This window comes from Dendrobium catenatum, unplaced genomic scaffold (assembly GCF_001605985.2).
Source record: "Dendrobium catenatum unplaced genomic scaffold, ASM160598v2 fragScaff_scaffold_629, whole genome shotgun sequence".
Classification (NCBI taxonomy): Eukaryota; Viridiplantae; Streptophyta; class Magnoliopsida; order Asparagales; family Orchidaceae; genus Dendrobium; species Dendrobium catenatum.
Window position 1 is genome coordinate 848,454 of NW_021319091.1, and position 23,788 is coordinate 872,241.

The 23,788-nt window shown below is 36.5% G+C and overlaps 3 protein-coding genes across 3 annotated transcripts; 1 reads left to right on the forward strand and 2 right to left on the reverse strand.

Annotated features, from left to right (window-relative positions):
- Positions 1 to 8,724: 8,724 nt before the first annotated feature.
- On the reverse strand, positions 8,725 to 12,688 carry LOC114579782. The gene is made up of 3 exons (XM_028695398.1): positions 12,064 to 12,688; positions 11,827 to 11,922; positions 8,725 to 11,701 (listed from the first exon to the last, which is right to left on the reverse strand). The coding sequence occupies exons 1-3, from the start codon at positions 12,639 to 12,641 to the stop codon at positions 11,452 to 11,454; spliced, it is 924 nt and encodes a 307-aa protein (XP_028551231.1). The 5' UTR covers positions 12,642 to 12,688; the 3' UTR covers positions 8,725 to 11,451.
- LOC110094454 (uncharacterized mitochondrial protein AtMg00820) lies at positions 10,014 to 10,343 on the reverse strand. Its single transcript, XM_020819694.1, has one exon. It carries the CDS (start codon positions 10,341 to 10,343, stop codon positions 10,014 to 10,016), a length of 330 nt encoding a protein of 109 aa, XP_020675353.1.
- Positions 12,689 to 20,180: 7,492 nt separating the features above from the next.
- LOC110094471 (subtilisin-like protease SBT1.5) lies at positions 20,181 to 22,703 on the forward strand. The gene has a single exon (XM_020819724.2). It carries the CDS (start codon positions 20,397 to 20,399, stop codon positions 22,701 to 22,703), a length of 2,307 nt encoding a protein of 768 aa, XP_020675383.1. The 5' UTR covers positions 20,181 to 20,396.
- The last annotated feature ends 1,085 nt before the right edge of the window (positions 22,704 to 23,788 follow it).

Here is a 23,788-nt window from a genome sequence, read left to right on the forward strand (position 1 = left end):
GTCTATCTTGTGCCGTTTGACCTGGTTTTAACTCATTATGAATTTCTTGCCAATCAGGATTGCATGTCATTGTTATGAATAAGTCTGGTTTTCCAAATCGTTGACAAAGAGCCATTGCATCTAAATATCTTCGCCGCATATCATGAGGTCCACCGATGAATGAAGGTGGAAGTATAATTCTTTTACCAGTATTATTATTTTGTGTTTCTCCAGCGGCTACACTATCAATAATCCCTTGATACAAATCAGACCGTATTGTATGTTGATTTAGTCTGAAAAAGTCTAAGCGACTTGTTTCAATCTTAACGTATATATCAACAACATACTGATGTAGCAATCTACCAGCATACAAAATAACAGATGTCTCATGTTCACGAATTTGAAGCTTGTAACTATAATATTCTCTGCAAGAAACTCTTTCTTTTGATTTCTTCTTGATACCTGAAATATTATAAATAACTTAATTATAATAATTAAAATTTTCTTAATTATTATATATCAATATAAAAAATTTAGTAACATACCATTTTCTTGTTGGCCAAATAATTCTTCTTGTATTGGAGATGATCTTATTACCGACCTTGTTATTTCATCATTACTTCCAAATCTGAAATTTCGATTTATATTTTGATGCCATCCAACTTCTCCATTTGGGAATAGAAGTGGATATTGCAAAGGGTCATAGCATCCAAAGTAATGCTTAATTTTACGATATGTCCCAGAATGTGAAGTTAATATGATATCACGTTCAATGCAACATGTATTTTGTCCTTCAATCCATATTGCTGCTACTTGTGACACTGTAGGTGCATTATAAATCATTTGATCTATTCTTACATCAGATCTAATACAAATTTGTAAGTTTTCTAACATATATCTATCATTCAAAGATCTGAAGGATTGTGCGTATGGATTAATAGAAAGTATATCCATCAACTTTTTTACCAATTCCTCTGAAAGATTTAAGTCTTCAATAACATTCATTCAATTATTTGTTTCAGCATCAGTGTCATAAATATATAATTGAAAGTAGCATGGACCATTTGAACCTCTTGTAATAGGAGGTTGATTATGATAAATTTGATCTTGAGCTCTAAATGTGTAACTTCCTTGTCTTGCATTTGCCAAATTTGTATCTATATGAGCTCCGAAAGATGTGAATGCAAATATACTGTTATATGCTCTGATCTTACTTCTAAATTCTTTTGAATCAGGTGAACATGAATTGAATAATTCATATAGTTGATCAGGAACAATTATCGGAGCAAGAATGACTTCTCCATTGTAACAGCAAAATGTCGGCGGTTCAAATTGGAATAGTTTTGTATTACAATAACAACATGAACGTTGTTGTTTAAGAAAGTGTAATTCTGACAAATTTGATTCGTAATCAATATTAAAATCGTTGATATTAGATGCTTCTATATCTGTTTATTAGAAGATAAAACATATTAATTATTAAGAATTATAAATGAAAAAAATTAAAATAAATTTAGGTTAGCAAAAAGAAACCTGAACAATTTGATGTCGATGGCATACAAGCAATTTCTAAATTAGAAAATTGCTTTTTTCTTTTTCTAGCAATACTAATATCACGTATTTTTTTTTGTTTTTCTTCAGCAGACATTTTAGCATATCGTTGCCTTTGATATTCTTTTTTCCTTTGATCCTCCATGTCAAATATATCTAAAAAATTTTACAGCAATATTGATAGATTAAATGATAAAAAAAATTTTATAAACAAATTAAATGAATCATATTAACAAGCATTAAACAAAGAGATAACAAAATAAACTAAAATATAATGAAAATAAAAATAAATTAAGTAAATGTTAAAATTGAAAATGGAACAGAAAAAAATATATTGCCATTTATAAATTTTGGTAATCTCTAAACAATTGTTTATAAAATTTTGTAAGCTCTAAGCAATTGTTAAATGATAATAAATCCATTACTACTTTGCATGAAAAATTATTCAACAGAAATATAAATTTTTAATAAGTAAAATTATCTGAATATAAGACAAACTCACAAACATTAACAATTTATCATATTGTTCATAAAGATAACTACAGAACCTGCATCAACAATTAATGTATATTAAAAAAAAAAAAACTAATTATTATCATCATGAATTAAATAAAAAAAATTAATTATGATACTTTAATCTTAGGGCATGATTCATAATATTTCATATATGCATGAGTACAAGTTATAACAGCAACCAAAATTTAATAAATTTGTACATACGAATTAAATAATTTTATAACCTCAATATAATTATGGATAAGCTATCAAAATAATGAATAAAAAACCTATATGGATAATTGAAAAAATAAAAATATCTGAATTAAAATAATGCATTAGAGATCAATATATATTTACTGCAAAAATACTATGTACTTATAATTGAAAAACTATAGAGATTACTAAAAATTTGATGAACGTACAGAAGAATATATGAAATGAGTCAAAAAAATGTATATTTGTCTAAATAATAATAATACTTTTCATGAAAACTGATCCCAAATATTTATAATTTTTTTTAAAAAAAAGTAAAATTATCGAAGTAGAAGTAACAACAATTAATGCATTAGTAAGAAATAAAACAATTATATTCGATCATTAATTAAATTAAAATTTATTATTTAATATGATAAAAGACATAATGCGATATAAGTAGAGAATATCATAATAATATATGTGCTATTTAATTTCATTCTTTTAGTAAATTGATAAGTACATGAATTGTAGTAAGTAAACTAACTCTAATAAGATAGACATACATTAACCTACTTTAATATAATGAAGAAAAAAATATGTACTGTTACCTACGATGTCTGTAGCACTCTTTATATTGATTGATGTATAATATTATATTTCCATTAATGTATTTAATTTCTTTAATTTCATTTAAATTGTTATGATATATTATATCATCAATCTAAGAAAAACCAAGATTCTTATCAATTAATCTAACGGCACAAGTTTTACATAATTTTCATTAGTCATAAAAAAATTTAACATATACTTATAATAAACAATTTTGTTGTAAAATAATAAACAAATTTTAACTTATACTCAAACACAAATAAATATATAAGGTCAAAACTAAAATATATTTAACTTATTTGTCATTTCCAATTAAGTTATATTTGTTTTTACGGAATTGAAAGAGGAACATAAAAGAAAGTGGGAGTAGTAAATTAATTGAATTATGATGAATTTTAATTTATTTGCTTATTGGTTTGGTTGGCCATAAATTAAATATTATGTGCCGTGTGATTTTTATGAATAACAACATGAATATTGTGGTATGAGGGAGAGCCGATATAGCTTTCTTATAATAAATAACCGAATCTTAATATCTTGTTGAATAGATAATACAAAAGAGCAAATTGTTGTGGCATTAATGAAATTTTTTATAGCTTTATTAGATATGTTTTAAGTTGAAGACGCATCAGAGTGTTTGTACCATCTCAAATCTCATGCATTTTCAGATGTATAAAGCCCAAATGATCATAATAAATAATTAAGAGGCATATCCTAATAAATATAATTTGTTTACTTTATATTAAATTTTTATGATATAATGTGTAACATGAGGCATGTTCAATTACATATGTTCTACCATGTGAATAATTCAAAGTATAATATAAGTTGATAAAATGATAACTTGAGGATAGTTAAAACATCAAATCCTAAATGCAAACCAACAATTGACATAGCTCGAAAAATTCTTTTGACAAAGACCAATTTTAGCCTATCATTGAAGGTATGAAATATAAAAAATTTTATATCATGTTTGAAAGTATTGTTTTGTTTAATGGACTAATTATTTTGCTTTCTTTTTCATTATAAAAAAGAATTTACAATTATTAGACTCATTGATGCTATTGATGATGATAATTATGACACTGTAGAAATAAACAAAGATACAAAGGATAATAGTGATAGTTATTAGGTGCAGGGCATTTGTTTTATAAACAGAGAAATGTTAAATGAGATTATTACACTTATTTTAAATATTAGGTTAGTTTAATGGAGGTTGTTGAGCGGATTAATCATTACTTAATTTATCATATAATTTGAAAGATATTGACAAAGAACCCAAATAAAAAAAATGTCAATATTTTCCCTTGTAATGCACTTAAATTCATAGAATCATAGTAGAAGTTAACAAGATCTAAACAATTGCAAGAATTTGATAATATTTATATTGAAAAATAAAGTTACACATGATTTAGCATTACAAGAAAAAAGAAAACAAGATTAAATTTTTTGTGAGCCATGTCTTGAACAAGATATAATGTTAGTAGCAGGAGTAAATAAATGAGAAGCGTACCTCAATGAAATCTGGATGTGAATTATGCAGAGAAGCAACAAGGTTTATTCCCACGAAAGTTTATAACAAGACAAAAAAAAAACATGAATCAAAGAATGCAATACATTGCAATCACAATCAGAATGCTAATAATTCCATAATTAAAAAAAATATGTACAATGCAATTTTTGTTGAAGGAAACTTTTTTTAAATATATATAAAATATAAATAATAACGAACTTCTTCATCAAAAGCTTAATGATTTTACAAAGCGAATTAAATAAAGGCACTATGGCTTGAATTCATAAACTGATTATCTTAAGGAAGTGAGAAGAACCATCGAAAGTTTCATAAAGCTACTACATATGAGATAGTTGATTGAGAAGCATCATTTTAATTGTAGTATAGAATTAACAATAGTGTTAAAATGTGAATTTTGGAAAATATGTATGTAGAATGTTTTCTATTGTAGTGGTCAATCAAAAACGTGGCAAACAGAGATGGCTAACAGCATAAGGGTTGGGGAGTACAAAGATAAGATAAATAATGGTTATTTTTTATACTGCATTTAGATTTTCATAATTTATCTTCTTATAACAGTTTATTTTTCTTGCTATTTAACTTTAATTGGTCAAAATTGTTGAAAAATAGTTCAATAATTTTATTGAAATTTCGGCAGCCTCCCGGCGTCTCCTCCCTACCGAGGGAGAAATCGGGACGGCACTGCCATAATTCTTCCTACCCGGACCTAAGGTCGACGGCGTAAGGTCTTCGATTTCAAACCATCTCACCAGGAACTAAGTTCAACTGCGTGAGGTCTTCAATTTGGAACCATCCCGGTCGGACCTAAGATCGACGACACGAGGCCTTCAATTTAAATTCTTCCCAACCGGATTTAAAATCGACAGTATGAGGTCTTTGTTCGAAACCATCTCGACCGGACTTAAAGTCGACGGTACGAGGTCTTCATTTTAATCTTATAAAAAATTTCAGATAACGGAGCAGATTATGTTCTCAATCTATAGGTCTCATGGGTTTTAATTCATCAAATTATCTTTGATGGTCGTTGGCATGTCTCACGGTGATAACCGTCACCATGTCTTATCGCATTTAATTATATTTATTTCATGTTTCATCAAACTAACAAATATTTTCATATCTTTGCATACAGAATTATAAAATGAGCATAACAACCTCATTACGTAAAGAGAAATCATGCTTTTAAGAACGTTTTTTCTTACAGCAAAAGTTTTAAAAAATAAATATTTTTGAAGATTTTAGGAGAAAGTATTGGAGAAGGTAAGACAGTTGCACACATGCATAAGAGCAAGTAAGAAATGGCTAAAAGAAGGTAAGTAATATTTTGGATAAACGCTAATGAATTTGCAAACTTACATGAAATGCGATGGAGTGTTCGAGTGAGCTGATGGGTTGATCCTTTCTGCGAAATAAGCAGGGGCGGATCCAGCTTCTTTTTTTAGGGTGGACAAAAAAAAAATTTTTTTTTGTGAGGGATGGGCAAAAATTCTTAGGATTGGTAAAAGTAAGGCAAAAAAGATTTTTGAGGAGGGGCAAAATGCCCAAAATACCCAAAATATTTCAAAATCTCCCCTCTAAATATTAAAAAAAATTTTTTTGAGGGTGGGCAAATGCCCACCCTAAGCTATGGGTGGATCCGTTCTGCGAAATAAGGAAGGATGAGAAGATGCGTTCAGTGAGAGCAATACAATGGTGAACAACTAATCTACTTTTCCTTGTGTCTTTTCCTTCAGTTAAATGAGAACAGGAAATATCAGAATAAAAGATGAAAAGTAGGAAAAAAATCCACATAAAATTAAACTTGTTTGTCTATAGAATATAAGAATGAGAAAAATTATTTGGTAAATAAAATTTTGTTATGTTGGTAGAAAATTTAGTTTAAAGAGGGCAAAATTTTTATTTTAATAGATGTCATAAAGAATGAAAAAGATATTACTATATTGCAAAACCTATAAAATTTCCAAGAAGGAAATATATTATGTATTAAAATGGAAGAAAAAAATTTCTTTTTTTGTGATAAGGAATCGTGGGGAGAGGAGGCGTCAGTGAGCAGAATGATAGTTCCAACTTCCTCAAAGGAAATCCTAAACAACAATATAAATTAAATAAATCTTTGAAGCCTTCAAGTGTATTGCAAATCTAACCATTTACTTTTGAGTTTGTCCCAGCATATGCTATCACTGATGGTTGGATGGGAATCGACATTGGGATAGATCCCATTGACACATTCAGTGACAGTCTTGAGAGTGCTAAGAACATAATCTAGAATGGGCATGTGGGTGTTTATGATTTTGATAAGTTAGCAGTTGGAACAGAGATGAGTTAAATAGAGAATAAAAATTTTTATCTCTAGTAAAAAAAATAATGAATTATAATTCTCACACAACCGCCTACTTTTGATACGCTATTGCCAAGAACTTGGCTGAACTTAGTGAAGGTCTTACGCCAATCAATGGTGGAATCGACTCTGTTGATGCTGTAGGATTTCAGTATCAACAAAGCAACTATAGGAGATCAATCAAAAACGTGGCAAACATAGATGTCTAACAGCATAAGGGTTGGGTAGTACAAAGATAAGATAAATAATGGTTATTTTTTATATTGCATTTAGATTTTAATAATTTATATTCTTATAACAGTTAATTTTTTCTTGCTATTTAACTTTAATTGTTCCAAATTGTTTAAAAATAGTTAAATTATTTTATCGAAAATTCGGCAGCCTGTGAGAAATCGGGAAGGCACTGCCATAATTCTTCCTACCCGGACCTAAGGTCGACGGCGTAAGGTCTTCGATTTAAAACCATCTCACCAGGAACTAAGTTCAACTGCGTGAGGTCTTCAATTTGGAACCAACCAGGGTCGGACCTAAGATCGACGACACGAGCCCTTCAATTTAAATTCTTCCCAACCGGATTTAAAATCGACGGTATGAGGTCTTCGTTCGAAACCATCTCGACCGGACTTAAAGTCGACGGTACGAGGTCTTCATTTTAATCTTATTAAAAATTTCAGATAACGGAGCAGATTATGTTCTCAATCTATAGGGCTCATGGGTTTTATTTCTCAAATTGTCTTTGATGGTCGTTGGCATGTCTCACGGTGATAACCTTCACCATGTCTTATCGCATTTAATTCTATTTATTTCATGTTTCATCAAACTAACAAATATTTTCATATATTTGTATACATAATTATAAAATGAGCATAACAATCTCATTAGGTAAAGAGAAATCATGCTTTTAAGAACGTTTATTCTTAATTACAGCAAAAATTTTAAAGATTAAATATTTTTGAATATTTTAGTAGAAAGTATTGGAGAAGGTAAGACATTTGCACACATGCATGAGAGCAAGTAAGAAATGACTTAATATGCTGATGAATTCGTTGTCCTTCCCGATGATCAAAAATGGAAAATAATTATGTTTTTATTTAAATATTTAACAGTATTTCATTTTTTAACTAAAGGTCCATATGGAACAATGAAGGAACTGTTAGAAATGACAGATTCATGACAAATAGGAATAAATGAAGAACCTATGAGTAGTAGTTTTTCTAAACAAATTTCTCTCTATATGTATATGGTTTGATTGACCACTTAACTTGTTAAGAATTTTCAAAAAAGTGTAGATAAAACAACACAGCCAAACAACATTGTAAGCACAACCACACAGATATTTAAATGGATATATATGATTGAAAAAAACAACTAAAATCATGAAGCAACTTTTACTGTATTGAACTCTAATGATTTGTAACTTGAAATCAAGTAGATTGAAGAGACATAGCAGTCAGAAACCAAAAGTTAGATTCAAATAATCACAACACATCATCCAAACGACAATATTAAAAAAAACTTGAATTTAAATTTACACAAATTCACCCAAATTTTCCATCATGATGGCAACCATCGAGCATATGCTTGGTAATAATTAAAACGCTTATAGATAAATAAATCTAAGAAAATCTAAAACTATATATATAATTTAATTTCTCAGATGATTAATCCCAAAATCAGAACAAAAAACAAAACGATTCTGAAGCCGATTAAAATTGAATTATTTTAAGGTAAATTATAAAGTAAGGAAGCTTGGATTAGTAATATTGAAAAAAACAAGACATCAACATCGAACACTAATAGGTAATAAAAAAAATACAAAATGCAAGAAAAGCCAATAACATGGAACACCAATTACACAGAGGAAAAACCAAAAAAAAATAATATATATATGAGATGTGTGTGAGTTTGACTTAGACTTTGTTTGGGTTTGACTTAGTCTTGCATAAATAAAATATTGAGTTGTATCTGAAAGCTTTGTAGAAGAAGAAGGGAATGGTTTGGGAAAGGAGACCGGAGAAGCAGGTGCCAGAAACCAAAACTAATATTATTATTCTATCTTACTGCTAAAGCATACAGGGAACATTAAATAGACTAAAATAAAGGTAAAGCTGTAAATACAATTAAAGACTCTAAGGGTACATGTTTTATCTGCTAATAGTCCCCCTCAAATTAATCATTCGAGAGTCCAAATAGTTAATTTGCTCCTTAGAAACCGAGTGATCGAGAATGGCTTGGTTAAAATATCAACAACTTGATCTTTGGAAGAGATGAACTTAAGCTGAATGTTGCCGGCGCCAATTTGCTGACAATGAAATGGTAGTCGATGTCAACATGCTTTGTGAGTGCATGAAACACCGGGTTTTTGGCGATGGCCATGACCGAGGTGTTGTCGTAATGAATGGTGGTCGGTTGAGGCTGTGGTAACTGGAGTTCGGAAGCAAGTCGATGAAGCCAGACGACATCGGAAGCAGCAGCGGAAAGGGACCAGTACTCCGCTTCGGTGGAGGATTTGGCCACTGTCGCCTGCTTTTTCACAGTCCATGAGATGAGATTTGGACCAAGAAAGGTGAAATAGCCTGAGATTGATTTCCGATATGTAGAATCAGACGCCCAGTTGGCATCCGAATAGGAGCGAAGGTCGAACGAGCCAGGTGTGATCGGTAGACCGTAGGAAAGAGTTCCTTTGATATAGCGGAGTAATCGTTTTAGAGCCTTGAAGTCTTGTTTGGTGGGAGATTGCATGTGCTGACAAACCTGGTTGGTTGCAAAGGCGATGTCTGGTCGGGTTATAGACAAGTACTAACGCGAACCAGCCAGCCGATGGTAGAGGGACAGATCAGAGAAGGGCGGGCTGTTGTGTTCCGGCTGTTTCGTGTTAGGCGTGATAGGCGTTGGTGCCACTTTGCAATCTTTGTAACCTACATTGTTGAGAAGTTTAGTAGCATAGTGTTCTTGGGATAAAAAATAGCCAGAGTTGGAACGAGTCACGTGGATTCCAAGAAAGAGGGAGATGTTGCCCAGCTGCTTGAGTGCAAATTGTGATTGCAATTGTTGAAGGAGTTGGCGGATGGCTGCCTCATCATTGCCTGTCACGAGGAAATCATCAACATAGATAAGTAAATACATGTGAATATGATTGCGGTGAAAAATAAGAAGTGAGGGATCAGAATGACTAAACCCAAAGCCTTGATGTTGGAGAAAGCTTGTGAGCGTTTGAAACCATTGCCGCGGTGCTTGTTTGAGCCCGTAGAGGGATTTGTGGAGTTTGCACACCGCGTGTGCATGAGCAGGGCCGGCGAAGCTTGGTGGTTGTCACATGTAGATGTCATCCGGTAGGTCGCCATGAAGGAAGGCGTTGAAGATGTCCAGTTGATACATGAGCCATTGCTGGTTGAGCGAGAGAGTGAGTAGAAGGCGGATAGTGGGCATCTTAGCAACCAGGCTAAAAGTCTCGGTATAGTTTATCCCAAACTGTTGATTATAGCCGAGAGCCACGAGTCTTGCTTTGTAACGCTCGACTTGGCCGCTGGGGAGAAGCTTGATTTTGTACGCCCATTTACAGCCTAGTACCGGCTTATCAGGTGGAGGGGAAACGAGAGTCCAGGTGGATTGCCGTTGAAGGGCGTCGAATTTCTGTTGCATTGCGCCAATGTGCTGTCTTGAGGGCTTGAATGTAGGAAGTGGGTGTGGTCGGAGAAGTGATCTGGGCAAGAAGATTAAAAACAGGTTTTGGTTTAAGGATCCCCGATTTAAGTCGTGTTTGCATCGGATGGGCAACACGGGTTGGAAGTGGAGTTAGAAGCGATTGGGTGGATATGGGCTGAGGTGAGTCCAAGGAGGTAACAGCTCTCGGTAGAGAGCCCAGCGGGGGTTAAAAGTGTTTGGGGCTGTCAGATCAGTGGCTGAGGCACGGTGATTTCCGTGATCGGAGGAGAAATTGTAGACGTGGGGATAAGAAGGAGAGGAGGAGTGGGAGTGGTGATTACTGGATCGGGAGTAGAAAGCGAGTTTGAGTTGTGTTTAAGTAGAAATAATTCTTCGTAAAAAACAACGTGCCGATAGGTATAAGTGCGACCGGTAGTGTAGTTTTGACAGAGATAACCTTTGTGCTGTGAGGAATATCCAATGAATACACAGGGAGAGGATCGAGGTGTGAATTTGTCCTTAGTGTACGGCTTCAGCCAAGAATAGCACAAACAACCGAAAGTGCGAAGATGAGTATACGAAGGTGGGATCCCGTGAAGGAGCTGAAAAGGGATTTGATTCGAAATGGTTTTTGAAGGCAATCGGTTGATTAAGTGGTTAGCCGTAGCGATAGCAAAGGACCAGAATTTGGGCAGTAATCCAGAGTCATGCATAAGGGCTCGGGTAAGGTCAAGAAGGTGACGATGTTTTCGTTCAGCAAGACCATTCTGCTCCGGTGTATGGGGACAAGAAAGATGATGTAAATTCCCATTTTCGTGGAGGTATGAACGAAACGCATGGCTAGTGTATTCGCCGCCACCGTCGGAACGAAGAATTTTAGGAATTTTGTTATATTGAGTCTTAACCATGTTACAAAAATTTTTAAGCACAGTGAAGACATCACTTTTGGCATAAAGAAGATAAAGCCAAGAAAAACGAGTGAAGTCGTCGATGAATATAATGTAATAGCGATGACCGTCCAAAGAAGAATGCGGAGCCGGACCCCAAGTATCAGTGTGAATAAGTTCAAAAGGTGCAGTGGTAAGGGAATTGCTATTATTAAAAACTAATTTGTGGCTCTTGGCCCGGTTACAAGAATCACAAAAGAAAGAATTAGGTACAGATTGAATTTCAGGAAATAGCCTAGAAAGAACATTGTGGGTATCCTTATTCGGATGAACAAGGCGAGTGTGCCAGTGCCGAGAGGCAGATGTGGTGGCCGTAAGAGCTGCATGCGGAGGAACAGGAGCTGTGCGAATATGGTAGAGCCCATTATGAAGTTGTCCATGAAGCAGTGGATGATGGTCCCGTGAGTGCTTGATAACAAAACCATTAGCATCGAAAGAAATAGAAACAAAATTATCTGAGGTAAGCTTGGAAACAGATAACAAGTTATGCGTAAGAGATGGAACATGTAGAAGATTGTTAAGTTTCAACTTACAAGCCGTGTCCGGTAAGGGAAGAAGGCCTTGACCGGAGTTGGAGATGGGAAGAGCTAGCGTTACCATTGGCTGTCGAAACCGTGTCCGAACCTTGGCTGGGGGAGGGATAGTAGAGATGATTAGCATCCGGCGTCAAGTGGGTGGAGGCACCGGAGTCAAGAATCCAATCTTGACTGACCGGTGCCGCTGGATTCGCGAAAAGAGCCCGAGGCTAGTGTGTGTCTGTAGGAGCATACTTGGGATTGTTGCGATGCCAACAATTGAGTGTGATATGCCCTAGTTTGCCACAGATCTGGCAGGTTGGCCACTGTTGCTGCGGAACAGAGGAGTTGAGCTGAGGAACCGGAACAGTTTGAGTGGGAAATGAAGTCTTGTGTTTGGTGTAGCGTCTGTTGTTGCCGTTGCGAGTGCGAGATGAGTTGGAAGGAGCGGCATAGATAGTCGCAGGGGAGGCATTACTGGGCTGTTCTTGCAGACTTTCTTGATGAAGATGAATCTCTTCGTTGCACAGAAGGGCGTAGAATGTATCAAGATCAATGAGAATTAGAGAGTTACGGATGGTAGATTTGAAGGAGTTGTAAGTTGAAGGTAGGCCATTGAGAATGTGAAGCATAACGTCTTCAGGTTCAATCTTGGAACCAGATGCTGAAATGGTGTGGGGCAAGATTCTTGATGTTAGAAACAAGAAACTGAGGTTCGGCGGGATTATGGTGGACGGGCTGATGGTGTTGGTTTGGATGGAGTAGGAGGAGGAGGAGGAAGGAGGTAAAGATTTCATGGGATCTTGTTCTTCCCTAATGGCTCTTGATATCATAAAAGCTTTGTAGAAGAAGGGAATGGTTTGGAAAAGGAGACCGGAGAAGCCAGTGACAGAAACCAAAACTAATATTATTATTCTATCTTACTGCTAAAGCGTACAGGGAACAATAAATAGACTAAAATAAAGGTAAAGCTGTAAATACAATTAAAGACTCTAAGGGTACAGGTTTTATCTGCTAATAGTATCTTATTAATCAATATATTTCTAGCCTTTTATTGATTAATTGCTATAAATTCATTTATTGGTAGGGGGCTATGTATATTAACAGATAAATCTCAGATTATTAAATAAATAAAGTCTGTGGTAATATTGTAATTAATCTCTCCCTGTACTTCATCTGTAAAGTCTATTTATAGACTGTCCTGTATCCGGTTATTGACAGAAAATGCATATACTTTCTTTATCTCTTTTTCAATAGCTTTCACTGTCTTCGTTGTTGTCCAAAAGCTTATTTCAAGAAACCATTTGGTTTCTACATGGTATCAGAGCAGGCGTTCAAGAACGGAATAGATGGCGACTGTATCCTCATCTCAAACGGAGGAACAAGCTCAATCCGCTCAATCCGCTCCGCAAGATTCTCTGGTTCTTTCATCTACCCTCAAGTTTGTGGTTTCTAACCTAAAATCTATTGTGCAAATCCAGCTCTCAGCCGAAAATTATGCTGTTTGGCGATCTCAAATCGTCAAAGTTTTTCGTGCTAACGGATTTGAATCTTTTCTTGATTCGAAAAGTCCCAAACCAGCGCGTTTTCTTTCACAATCTGATGGATCCTCATCCTCTTCATCTAATCCTCTGTTTCTTCAATGGTTATTGTCCGACCAAAACCTATCCGCTGCAATTTGCTCTACTATTTCCGCTCCCATCTTGCCGTATATTATTCATTTGGATTCCACGGCATCTATCTGGGATACTCTTGAAACAAGATTCCAATCCACAAATCGTTCTAAAGTAATTCAACTAAAGAATGAATTACACCATATTTCTCTCAAGAATGCTTCCATGACTCAATATCTTGCTGATATCAAATCATTAGTTGACAATATTGCGTCTGCGGGAGCTACTGTGGACACTGAGGACATAATCTTGTACATACTTAACGGATTACCTTCCTCGTATCAGTCGTTTAAAACGGCTATACGCACTATGCAAACGCCTCTTAGCCTCGACAACTTATATGCTCTTCTTCTTAGTGAAGAAATCCATGTTGCTTCTGAGGTGTCTCGCCAGCAAACTACAACTGATCCAAGCACGGCTCTGTATTCTTCTGTACGAGGTCGTGGTCGTCGACTTCGCGGCAAAGGTGCAAATCAACAGAACAGTTCGCGTAATTCAAATCCAAACGCCTCTACGACTTGCCAAATCTGTTTAAAGAAGGGTCACAGTGCTTTTTCCTGCTGGCATAGACTCAATCAGAATTACAAACCTTCGTCAGTTACAAATAGCAATACTGCTCTTGTTGCCGAAAATTCAAGAAACACGACAGAATGGTTTCTTGATTCAGGGGCTTCTTCGCATCTTACAAATGCACTTGAAAATCTCTCTGTTTCTGCTCCGTATCGTGGTTCAGACACTGTCACTATTGGTGATGGAAGCTCTGTAGGTATAGATCATTCCGGTACAGGTTTGCTATCTACACCACACCGAAAGCTTTTACTAACCCAGCTATTTCATACTCCAAAGCTTCAATATAATTTACTTTCTATTTCTCAACTCACTAAGGACAACAATATTTCTATTGTATTCGATCCTAATGGTTTCTATTTGAAGGATTTGAAGACTCAAGAAGTTCTTCTTCAAGGGCCTTGCCGTAATGGCTTATATCAAGTTCAGACTACAAAGCCATCGTCTACTTATCTTGCTTGCTCCACTGTCCGAGCTCCTACGATTCCCTGGCATAACCGCTTCGGGCATCCGAATAATAATACTTTACAGTTTCTTGCTTCTACCAATCCGCAATTACACATAGAATTTAATAATTCGTGTATGCAATGCAATGTTTCCAAAGCTCATAAAATGTCTTTTGATACTTCTGTTAACCGTAAGAAATTTGCTTTAGAACTTTTGCATTCGGATATTTGGGGACCTGCACCGTCTGTATCTGTTCAAGGTTTTCAGTATTATGCTATCTTTGTTGATGATTGCACTAGATTTACGTGGTTATTTCCGTTAAAACGCAAATCTGATATTGCTCAAATTTTCTTTACTTTCAAACAGTACATTGAGAAATATTTGTCTAGATCTATAAAATGCATTCGTACTGATGGTGGAGGTGAATATCTCAGCCATACGTTTACTGAATTTTTAAAAACTAACGGTATAATGCATCAAATATCGTGCCCCTATACTCCGGAACAAAACGGAGTTGCGGAAAGGAAGCACCGTCACATAATTGAAACCACACGATCTCTTCTTCATACTGCACATATACCTTATACATATTGGCCCGATGCTGTTCTCACGGCAGTTTACCTTATAAATCGTTTGCCTTCTCGCAACACCAAGAACTTGTCTCCGTTTGAATTGTTGCATAATACGAAACCGAATTATACTCATCTTCGTACTTTTGGGTGTGCTTGCTATCCGTTGTTACCTTCGCATACGCGTCACAAGCTGCAACCCAAATCCAAACAATGTGTATTTATTGGTTATTCTGATACGCATAAGGGATATAAATGTTTAGATGTTTCCAATAATAAAGTTTTTGTTTCACGACATTTAACCTTTGATGAGCAAATGTTTCCTTTCTCTATACAGCAGGATAACAAGCTTAATAATCATATAGATCCTCCGGCTCCTTCATTTATGCTGATTCCTGAATCAGTTTCACGATCTCAGCAACATACATCTCAATCTCACCTGGATAAAGACTTGCCAACAGATATACAAACCATTCAACGTGAATCTGTTCCGGTTCCTACAGAAAACTGCATTTCTGCAGCTTTGCCGTCTCAACCGTGCTCGCCAGCTGCTCCAATTTCACATCACATGATAACTAGGCGTCAGACGGGATCGCTGAAACCTGTTAATCGTTTAAACCTGCTTCATCAACTTGAACCCGTCAAAAATCACTTTACCCCCACTGCTTATAGTGATGCCGTCAAATATCCGGAATGGCGCAAGGCCATGGCTGATGAAATTCTTGCTTTACATCAACAGGGTACTTGGAGTTTAGTTCCACAGCCAACATCCCAAGTATTGGGCTGCAAGTGGACCTATCGTCTTAAATTACATAGTGATGGTTCTATTGCCAAATATAAAGTGCGTTTGGTAGCGCTTGGAAATAATCAAGAATTTGGTTTAAATTATACAGAGACATTTAGTCCTGTAGCTAAATTACCAACAATACGTATTTTACTTACAATTGCTTTCTCTCGTGATTGGCAGATCCATCAGCTTGATGTTGCAAACGCTTTTCTTCATGGTACCCTTTCGGAGACAGTTTTCATGCATCAACCAAAAGGGTTTGAAGATCCTAATCATCCAAATTATGTATGCCGATTGCACAAAGCTTTGTATGGTCTTAAACAAGCCCCAAGGCAGTGGTATAATACGTTCACGGCGTATCTTCTATCACTCGGGTTTACCAATAGTGTATCTGATCCCTCACTCTTCTTGTTTAATAAAAATAATATTCAGCTTTTCTTATTAATTTACGTAGACGATATTTTGTTTACCGGTAATAATGTCTCTTATATTAACCAAATTCTTGATCAGCTAAGTAACAGGTTTGCTATGAAGAATCTTGGCCATGTCCATAATTTTCTGGGTATCAAAATTGACAGAAATTCGGATAGCTTGTTTCTTTCACAAGCCCAATATGCTATGACATTGTTGGACACAGCACAACTAACCAGATGCAATCCCATACATAACCCGACTTGCACAAAAGCTCCTGCAGATCCACCGCAGGACAGCCTTCTCTCGAATCCCATGATGTATCGTCGGCTTGTCGGTTCTTTGCAATATCTTACCCTTACGCGCCCAGATATAGCTTACAGTGTTAATTTACTATCTCAACATATGCATAACCCGTCTCTACATGATGCTTTTCTCCTCAAACGTCTTCTGCGTTATATCAAAGGTACTTTACATTTTGGTTTACCAATCTCTAAATCTAATTTTACTCTTAATTCTTTTTCAGATGCGGATTGGGCCGGTGATCCTGAATCAAGAAAATCTACATCAGGTTTTTGTTCATTCCTTGGAGATACACTAGTTTCATGGACCGTTAAAAAGCAACAAACTGTAGCCCGATCTTCTACCGAGTCCGAGTATCGGGCTTTAGCAGCTCTCACAGCAAATGTTATTTGGATTCGGAAATTGCTCACCGAACTCGGCGTCCCTCAATCTCAACCAACGAACATCTACTGTGACAACATGTCGGCTATTGCCTTAGCAAATAATCCAGTTTTCCATGCTCGTACGAAGCACATCGAGATTGATCAACGATTCATACGAGATCATATTCAGAACAAAAACATCTGTATATCTCCTATTAGTACCACTGATCAGATCGCTGATATCTTTACTAAATCTTTACCAAGTCTGAGATTTAAAACTCTACGACTCAAACTAACGGTCATCGAAAACCCGTCAGTTTGTGGGGGGCTATTAACAGATAAATCTCAGATTATTAAATAAATAAAGTCTGTGGTAATATTGTAATTAATCTCTCCCTGTACTTCATCTGTAAAGTCTATTTATAGACTGTCCTGTATCCGGTTATTGACAGAAAATGCATATACTTTCTTTATCTCTTTTTCAATAGCTTTCACTGTCTTCGTTGTTGTCCAAAAGCTTATTTCAAGAAACCATTTGGTTTCTACATGGTATCAGAGCAGGCGTTCAAGAACGGAATAGATGGCGACTGTATCCTCGTCTCAAACGGAGGAACAAGCTCAATCCGCTCAATCCGCTCCGCAAGATTCTCTGGTTCTTTCATCTACCCTCAAGTTTGTGGTTTCTAACCTAAAATCTATTGTGCAAATCCAGCTCTGAAGAATTTGATTTACGAATTAATTAAATATCAATTAATTTTGATTGAAATTTTTAAAAAAATTAAACCGGTAAAATTATTTTTTAAATTAAACTTTAATTGTTCTGATCAATTAGATTTTGGATGAATTGAAATATAATTATGTTTAAGAAATGAATTTAATTATTTTAATTAAATAATGTATATTAAGAAAAGGAATATCAAATTATATTTATGTAAATTTGCAGATTTGGCCAGTCGAATAATAAATATTTACGTTTTATCTTTCTGTAACTTATTTATTTATAATTTATAGGATTCATTAATTTAATATTTGAGAAAAAAATCGCAAATTTAATTTTTGGTTTGATAGATTTTTAAGATTAAAATATTGAATAATGAATTAAAATAAAAAAAATCAAAACTAAAATAAATAATTGAATTAATATTTTAAATAATTGAATTAATATTTTAATAACTAAACCAATTTAATTAAATTAATGTTTATTCAATTTGATTTTTGATCTTATCCGAATAATATGCACCCTTATTTGACAAGTTAATAAATGAATCCATAATGATTCAAAATTAGAATATGGGGGCCGTCTTAATACATTATGCCAAACCAAAGAGCTTTGCTTTCGAGCTTTTAAAAACATGAGAGCTTTTTTTATTGCTTCAGCTTTCTAATAAAAAAAAAAATTGTTTGTACTAAAAAATTATTTTGAGAAGCAATAAGAAAGTCGTCCCAAACGAACCTTAATGGGATAATTGTATTACTACTTACTAAAGATACTTTTTAATAAAAAAATTTCTTAAAAACAGTAAAAAAATAATGGTCAAAAGCTATCTCAAAGTCTTCAGATGAGAGATATAAGAATCGGCAGCTCAAACAATAACTAAGAACGAGCTACCCCACAAAATAGAATATAAAAAAATTTATTATCTCTCTCATCTCCCTTTATTACAAGTGCTAGTTGGTTGTATAGCCAACTTGGCTACTTACAAGGGCACATAAACACCTGCAAAACAATAGAGATGGAGGAGGTGGGTTTGGTTCGCTGAATCAGTTCAAATAGATCCACCCAATGTTATTCTCCTCATATAGGAGAGACTTCAACGTAAGCTGAAGTCGATATGATGAAACTCACTGATGAACTTAAGGATCTTCTGCTTCTTCTTTTCTTTCTAATCCTCATCATAAAAAATCTCATTCTTAGTTGTATTCGTTGTCTCGATAAAAATGGGATAGTTGATAAACTCAGAATGCTTCTTCATTAGCTCATTCAAAAGACGCTCTTTGAGGTTCACCAATAACATATTGACTAACCATACTAACATCAGCACCAACAACCGGTTTGTACCCTCAACGCTCTTCCGATTGAGCACCTAGTTGGTTTGAACATTAGGGTCTTTTGCATAGATTTGAGTAACTGTTATTTATTTTGGTATAAATGTATTGTTCTTTGCTAGGGGTGATACTCTTATTAATTACTTTGTATAAAGTTCTTATATATTAGGTTGTCATTCCTATTTTCAATATGTTAGAAATTTTATTTATTACTCATAATAAAAGTATCATGTGGTAGAAATAATTCTGCCTAAATTTATTAATGCATGAGTTCTTATCATTAAAAATAATTCATGCAATAAAGAATCAAATTTGTACAAATTAATTTTTTTAATATTGCAATAAATGACATTGATGATGTAAATCATTTTGGTTATATTATTTGTTAGTGCTATGTTGACTTGTATAATGCGTACGGGAGCTTATTAGTAAAAACACATACATTGTAGGATTGCGTGTAAGTCGGTAGAACCCTATTGGATATTGACTAACCATGCCAATGGGCCCTCAGAGTGATGCCTTTTTAGGAAATACATATGTTTCCTTGGATTGATGTTTATCTTCCTGATGATGGGCAGTGGCGGAACCCCTCAAAAAAAAATTTTTTTTTTAAAGAGTAAAAAAAAAAAATTATAAGAGAGTAAAAAAAAATTTTTGCCCCTCCTAAAATTTTTTTTTGCCCCCCCCTAAAAAACTTTTTTGTTCTAACTTGTCCTAAAATATCTATATATTTCTTCACATGTAGTTCTAATATTCTCATTCATGCTTTTCATGATAGTTTAATTACAATTTTATTTTCTTTATTTTTATTGTTTAATTTTTTTTTAAAATTTTAGTAACATATAGACATATAATATTATTTTTTTAATATTTAATTATTTTTATGTTATATTTTTGCCCCCCTCAAAGTTAAAGCCGGTTCCGCCCTTGTGTTCACCGTATAAATTTTCTTGTTGCATTGTAAGGCATTCAGCAACCCCATCCCACTTTGTTGAAGATTGTTTTTTTTTTTGGGTTTTGTAAATCAGCTATTTGTATAGCTCTTAGGAGTCTTTAAATAAGGGTTTTTAGGCTTGTAATAGGTAGCCATGGAATAAAAGAATTATGCATTTGTGGCTCACGGTCCCCCTCTCCTCTCCCTCCTCACTCCCTCTCAAGATCTTGCAAGAAGATCTCTTAATCTTCCTTCTTTGATTCTACAGATTTGATTTTAAATTTTTGTACAATCGAGTTTTATAATTCGCCTCTGCTCATTGGATCTTCTTGGAGCATCGCGGTGCCCTCTTCGCGCGAAGCTTCACTGTAGCTTACTTGATGGCCTAGGATTCTTACACACCAGCTTCAAATCAGTACTCCTTCCTCAATTTATTTAATCTACACCCTTTTTGTTCTAATCCTCACCAAGCTCCGGTCCGCCGCAGCAATGGCTAACATCACCACCAATATTATTTTTCTCATTTTCCTCCTCCTCTTTTTCTTCCTACACCACGCACATACGACCCTCTCCCTTCCCCTGCTCCCCATAACCTCCACAAACCAAACCAAAGTATACATCGTTCACGTCCTGCACCCGGACGGCCCCACCGAGCTACTCACCCACGACGATCGTGAAAGATGGTACCTTTCCTTCCTCCCCAACGCCACCCTCGACTCTGGCGAACCCCGCATGGTCCACACCTACTCCGTCGCTATGTCTGGCTTCGCCGCCCGCCTCACCACCGACGAAGTCAGGCGCATGGAGTCCATCCCCGGCTTCCTGTTCGCCCACGTTGACAAACCCGTCCACCTTCGCACCACTCACACCCCCACCCTCCTCGGCCTCAACCAATACAACAGCCTCTGGCAAAAATCTAGCCAAGGCGAAGGCATTATCATCGGCGTGCTCGATAGCGGCATCACTCCCGACCACGCCTCCTTTGCCGACCCCGGCCTGCCTCCTCCTCCCCTCAAGTGGCGAGGCAGTTGCGACCTCCCCGCCGGCTTCTCCTGCACTAACAAGCTCATCGGCGCCCAATCTTTTACCGGGAAAGCTGGAACCCCCATCGATGAAGGAGGGCATGGCACCCATGTCGCAGCCATCGCTGCTGGCACGAAGGTCCAAGATGCAGAGATCCTTGGCCAAGCTCGTGGCACCGCTTCCGGGATGGCCCCGCGGGCTCACATCGCGGTGTACAATGTCTGCAGCAAGAGCTCCTGCTCACACGCCAACAACATCAAGGGCTTCGAACAAGCCATTATTGATGGTGTTGACTTAATCCAGATCTCCGTAGGCGTAAAAAATTACGCTTACAACCTCAACGGTATAGTCATCGGATCCTTTGCGGCGCTCAAACAAGGAATTTTAACCATTAACTCTGCTGGCAATAGCGGCCCTGCGAAAAGCATCCTCGACAACGACGTTCCATGGATCCTCCATGTCGGCGCCGCCAACATCGACCGCCATGTCACTGCAATGCTGAAGCTCAGCAATGGCATGGAGTTTAAGGGCATGTCAGCTTATCAACCAGACCCTTCAACCGCGGTGGACCTCCACCTCATATATCCTGGAGTCAACCAGACTCAAAAGACGTTAGCATGTCAGGATGGATCTATGGCTGGCTTCGACGTCGTTGGGAAAATGGTTCTGTGCGGCACCGGCCACATTGATAAAATTGAGAAGGCCAAAATCGTGAAGGCCGCCGGTGGGGCTGCTATCATTGTCATGAACCAACCATCGGAAGGGTACACCCTGAACGCCGACCCCTATAGCATCCCCGCCATCCATGTCTCCTACACCGACGCTATTAAGATCTTGAACGATTATGAGACAGACCCGAATATTACAGGAACAATAACATTTAAGGGCACAAACTATGGAGCTCGGCCATCGCCGACCGTTGCCAACCTTTCCTCGAGAGGGCCAAGCTTGCTCAATGGTGGCATTCTAAAACCCGATGTCATTGCCCCTGGAGTGAACATCCTTTCCGCGTGGCCCTTCAAGGCTGGGACTCATGAAATCTCTGATAACACAAAGAACTTCATCATGGAGAGAGGTACTTCCATGGCAGCACCTCATGTCTCTGGCGTCGCAGCGCTTTTGAAAAAGTTACATCCCGATTGGTCCCCCGCGGCAATCAAATCGGCGATTATGACCACAGCTTATTCCTTAGACCGTGATGGTGATCCGATAAAAGATGATGCGTCGAAAATCGATGCTTCGTTTGGCGAGCGTGATCGTGCAAGTATCTTCGCCATTGGTGCAGGGCACATAAACCCAGAAGCAGCCAATGATCCGGGACTTGTTTATGATTTCATCAACGCGGATGATTATATTCCTTACCTCTGTAGCTTGAAAGGGTACAAAAGTGCGATGGTTACTCGCATTGTGAACCAGGATGTGACTTGTGGAAGAAAGAAGATGGGAGCGGAGGAAGTGAACTATCCGTCAATACAGGTGTCGATGGGGTTTGCAGGGGCCAAAGAAAAGACCGTGCAGCGGACGGTGAAGAACGTTGGGGAGGCGAGCGCAAAATACACAGCAAGCGTAGTAAAGCCGAGCGGTGTGGAGGTGGTTGTAAGCCCGGAGACGCTCGAGTTTTCGAACGTTGGCGAGGAGCAGAAATTTACGGTGGTGCTAAGCTTGACCGGGAAGGGAAAACTGAACAAGGATGATGTGTTGGAAGGTAGGCTTAAGTGGGTATCAGAATCAGGCAAGCAGGAGGTGAGCAGCCCCATTGTCGTCACTGCTTGATTTTGCTATTACGTTGCCATTTAAAACAAATTGAAATAATGTTGACAATTTGAAATGTGAGTAATTATATGAGAGATGTTAAATCCCATAAGAAATTAATATTAACTTTTAAAACATTTAATATAATGGTTAGAATTTTATTAAAATTTTTAAAGTTGATCTACTTATGGATTAGAATTTCATTAAAAACTAAGCAGCTCATCTTAATTTATAAGGAGCTTTTGCTGCTAATCAAAAGCTCTTGCATTCGAAGCTATTATATTTATATGATTCAAATTCGACTCAATCATAACCCAAATGAGTCCAAATCAAGGACCCGAAGCGCTGTTGGAAAGTTCATACCACAATTTGAGTTACCAAACTGTTTCCGATTTTAACGAGCTTATAGTTGAATCGAACGGCTCGACGAAACGAATCCAACGACCCCAAGATCACCAAATTCTGACATCATTAAGACTTTCAAATGTTTGATGAACGGTGCACGATCAAGGCATTCAATATCAACCGTCCATTCGACCACTCCCTATTTGCTCTTGATCTCGCACCTATTTACAAGCTATGCCACTCCAGAAAATCTATAAATAGAGTCCTCATTTCTCATGAGGGGGGACCCAAAGCAAGAAGAAGAGAAGAAGAGAAGAGAAGGAGAGAGAATAGCTCCTCCACGACCACCGCCGGAGTTCTTCCCGTAGTCAGAACGACGCCAGAATCCCGTCGGAAGCCCGAGTGACGCCGGAACTCTGCTCAACTTCGTAACTGAATTTCAATACATAAGAAACTCATTGTAATATGATCATCCTAACTTGTTGGATGAATCAGCCTCTTGTATCTCAAACTACACTAGTGGAACTTTTCAACTGAGCGTGACCCCGTGATTTTTTCCCTTTTTGGGTTTTCCACGTAAAAATCTTGATGTTCTTTTATCTTATGTTTGTGTGTGCTAGATATTCGTACAACGCAGAGACGAAAATTTTCTAACTCTACCGCCGCGTATATTCTAATCCGCATATATATATATATATATATATATATATATATGATGTGTGTGGGTTTGACTTAGGGTTTATTTTTGACAACTTTTTTAT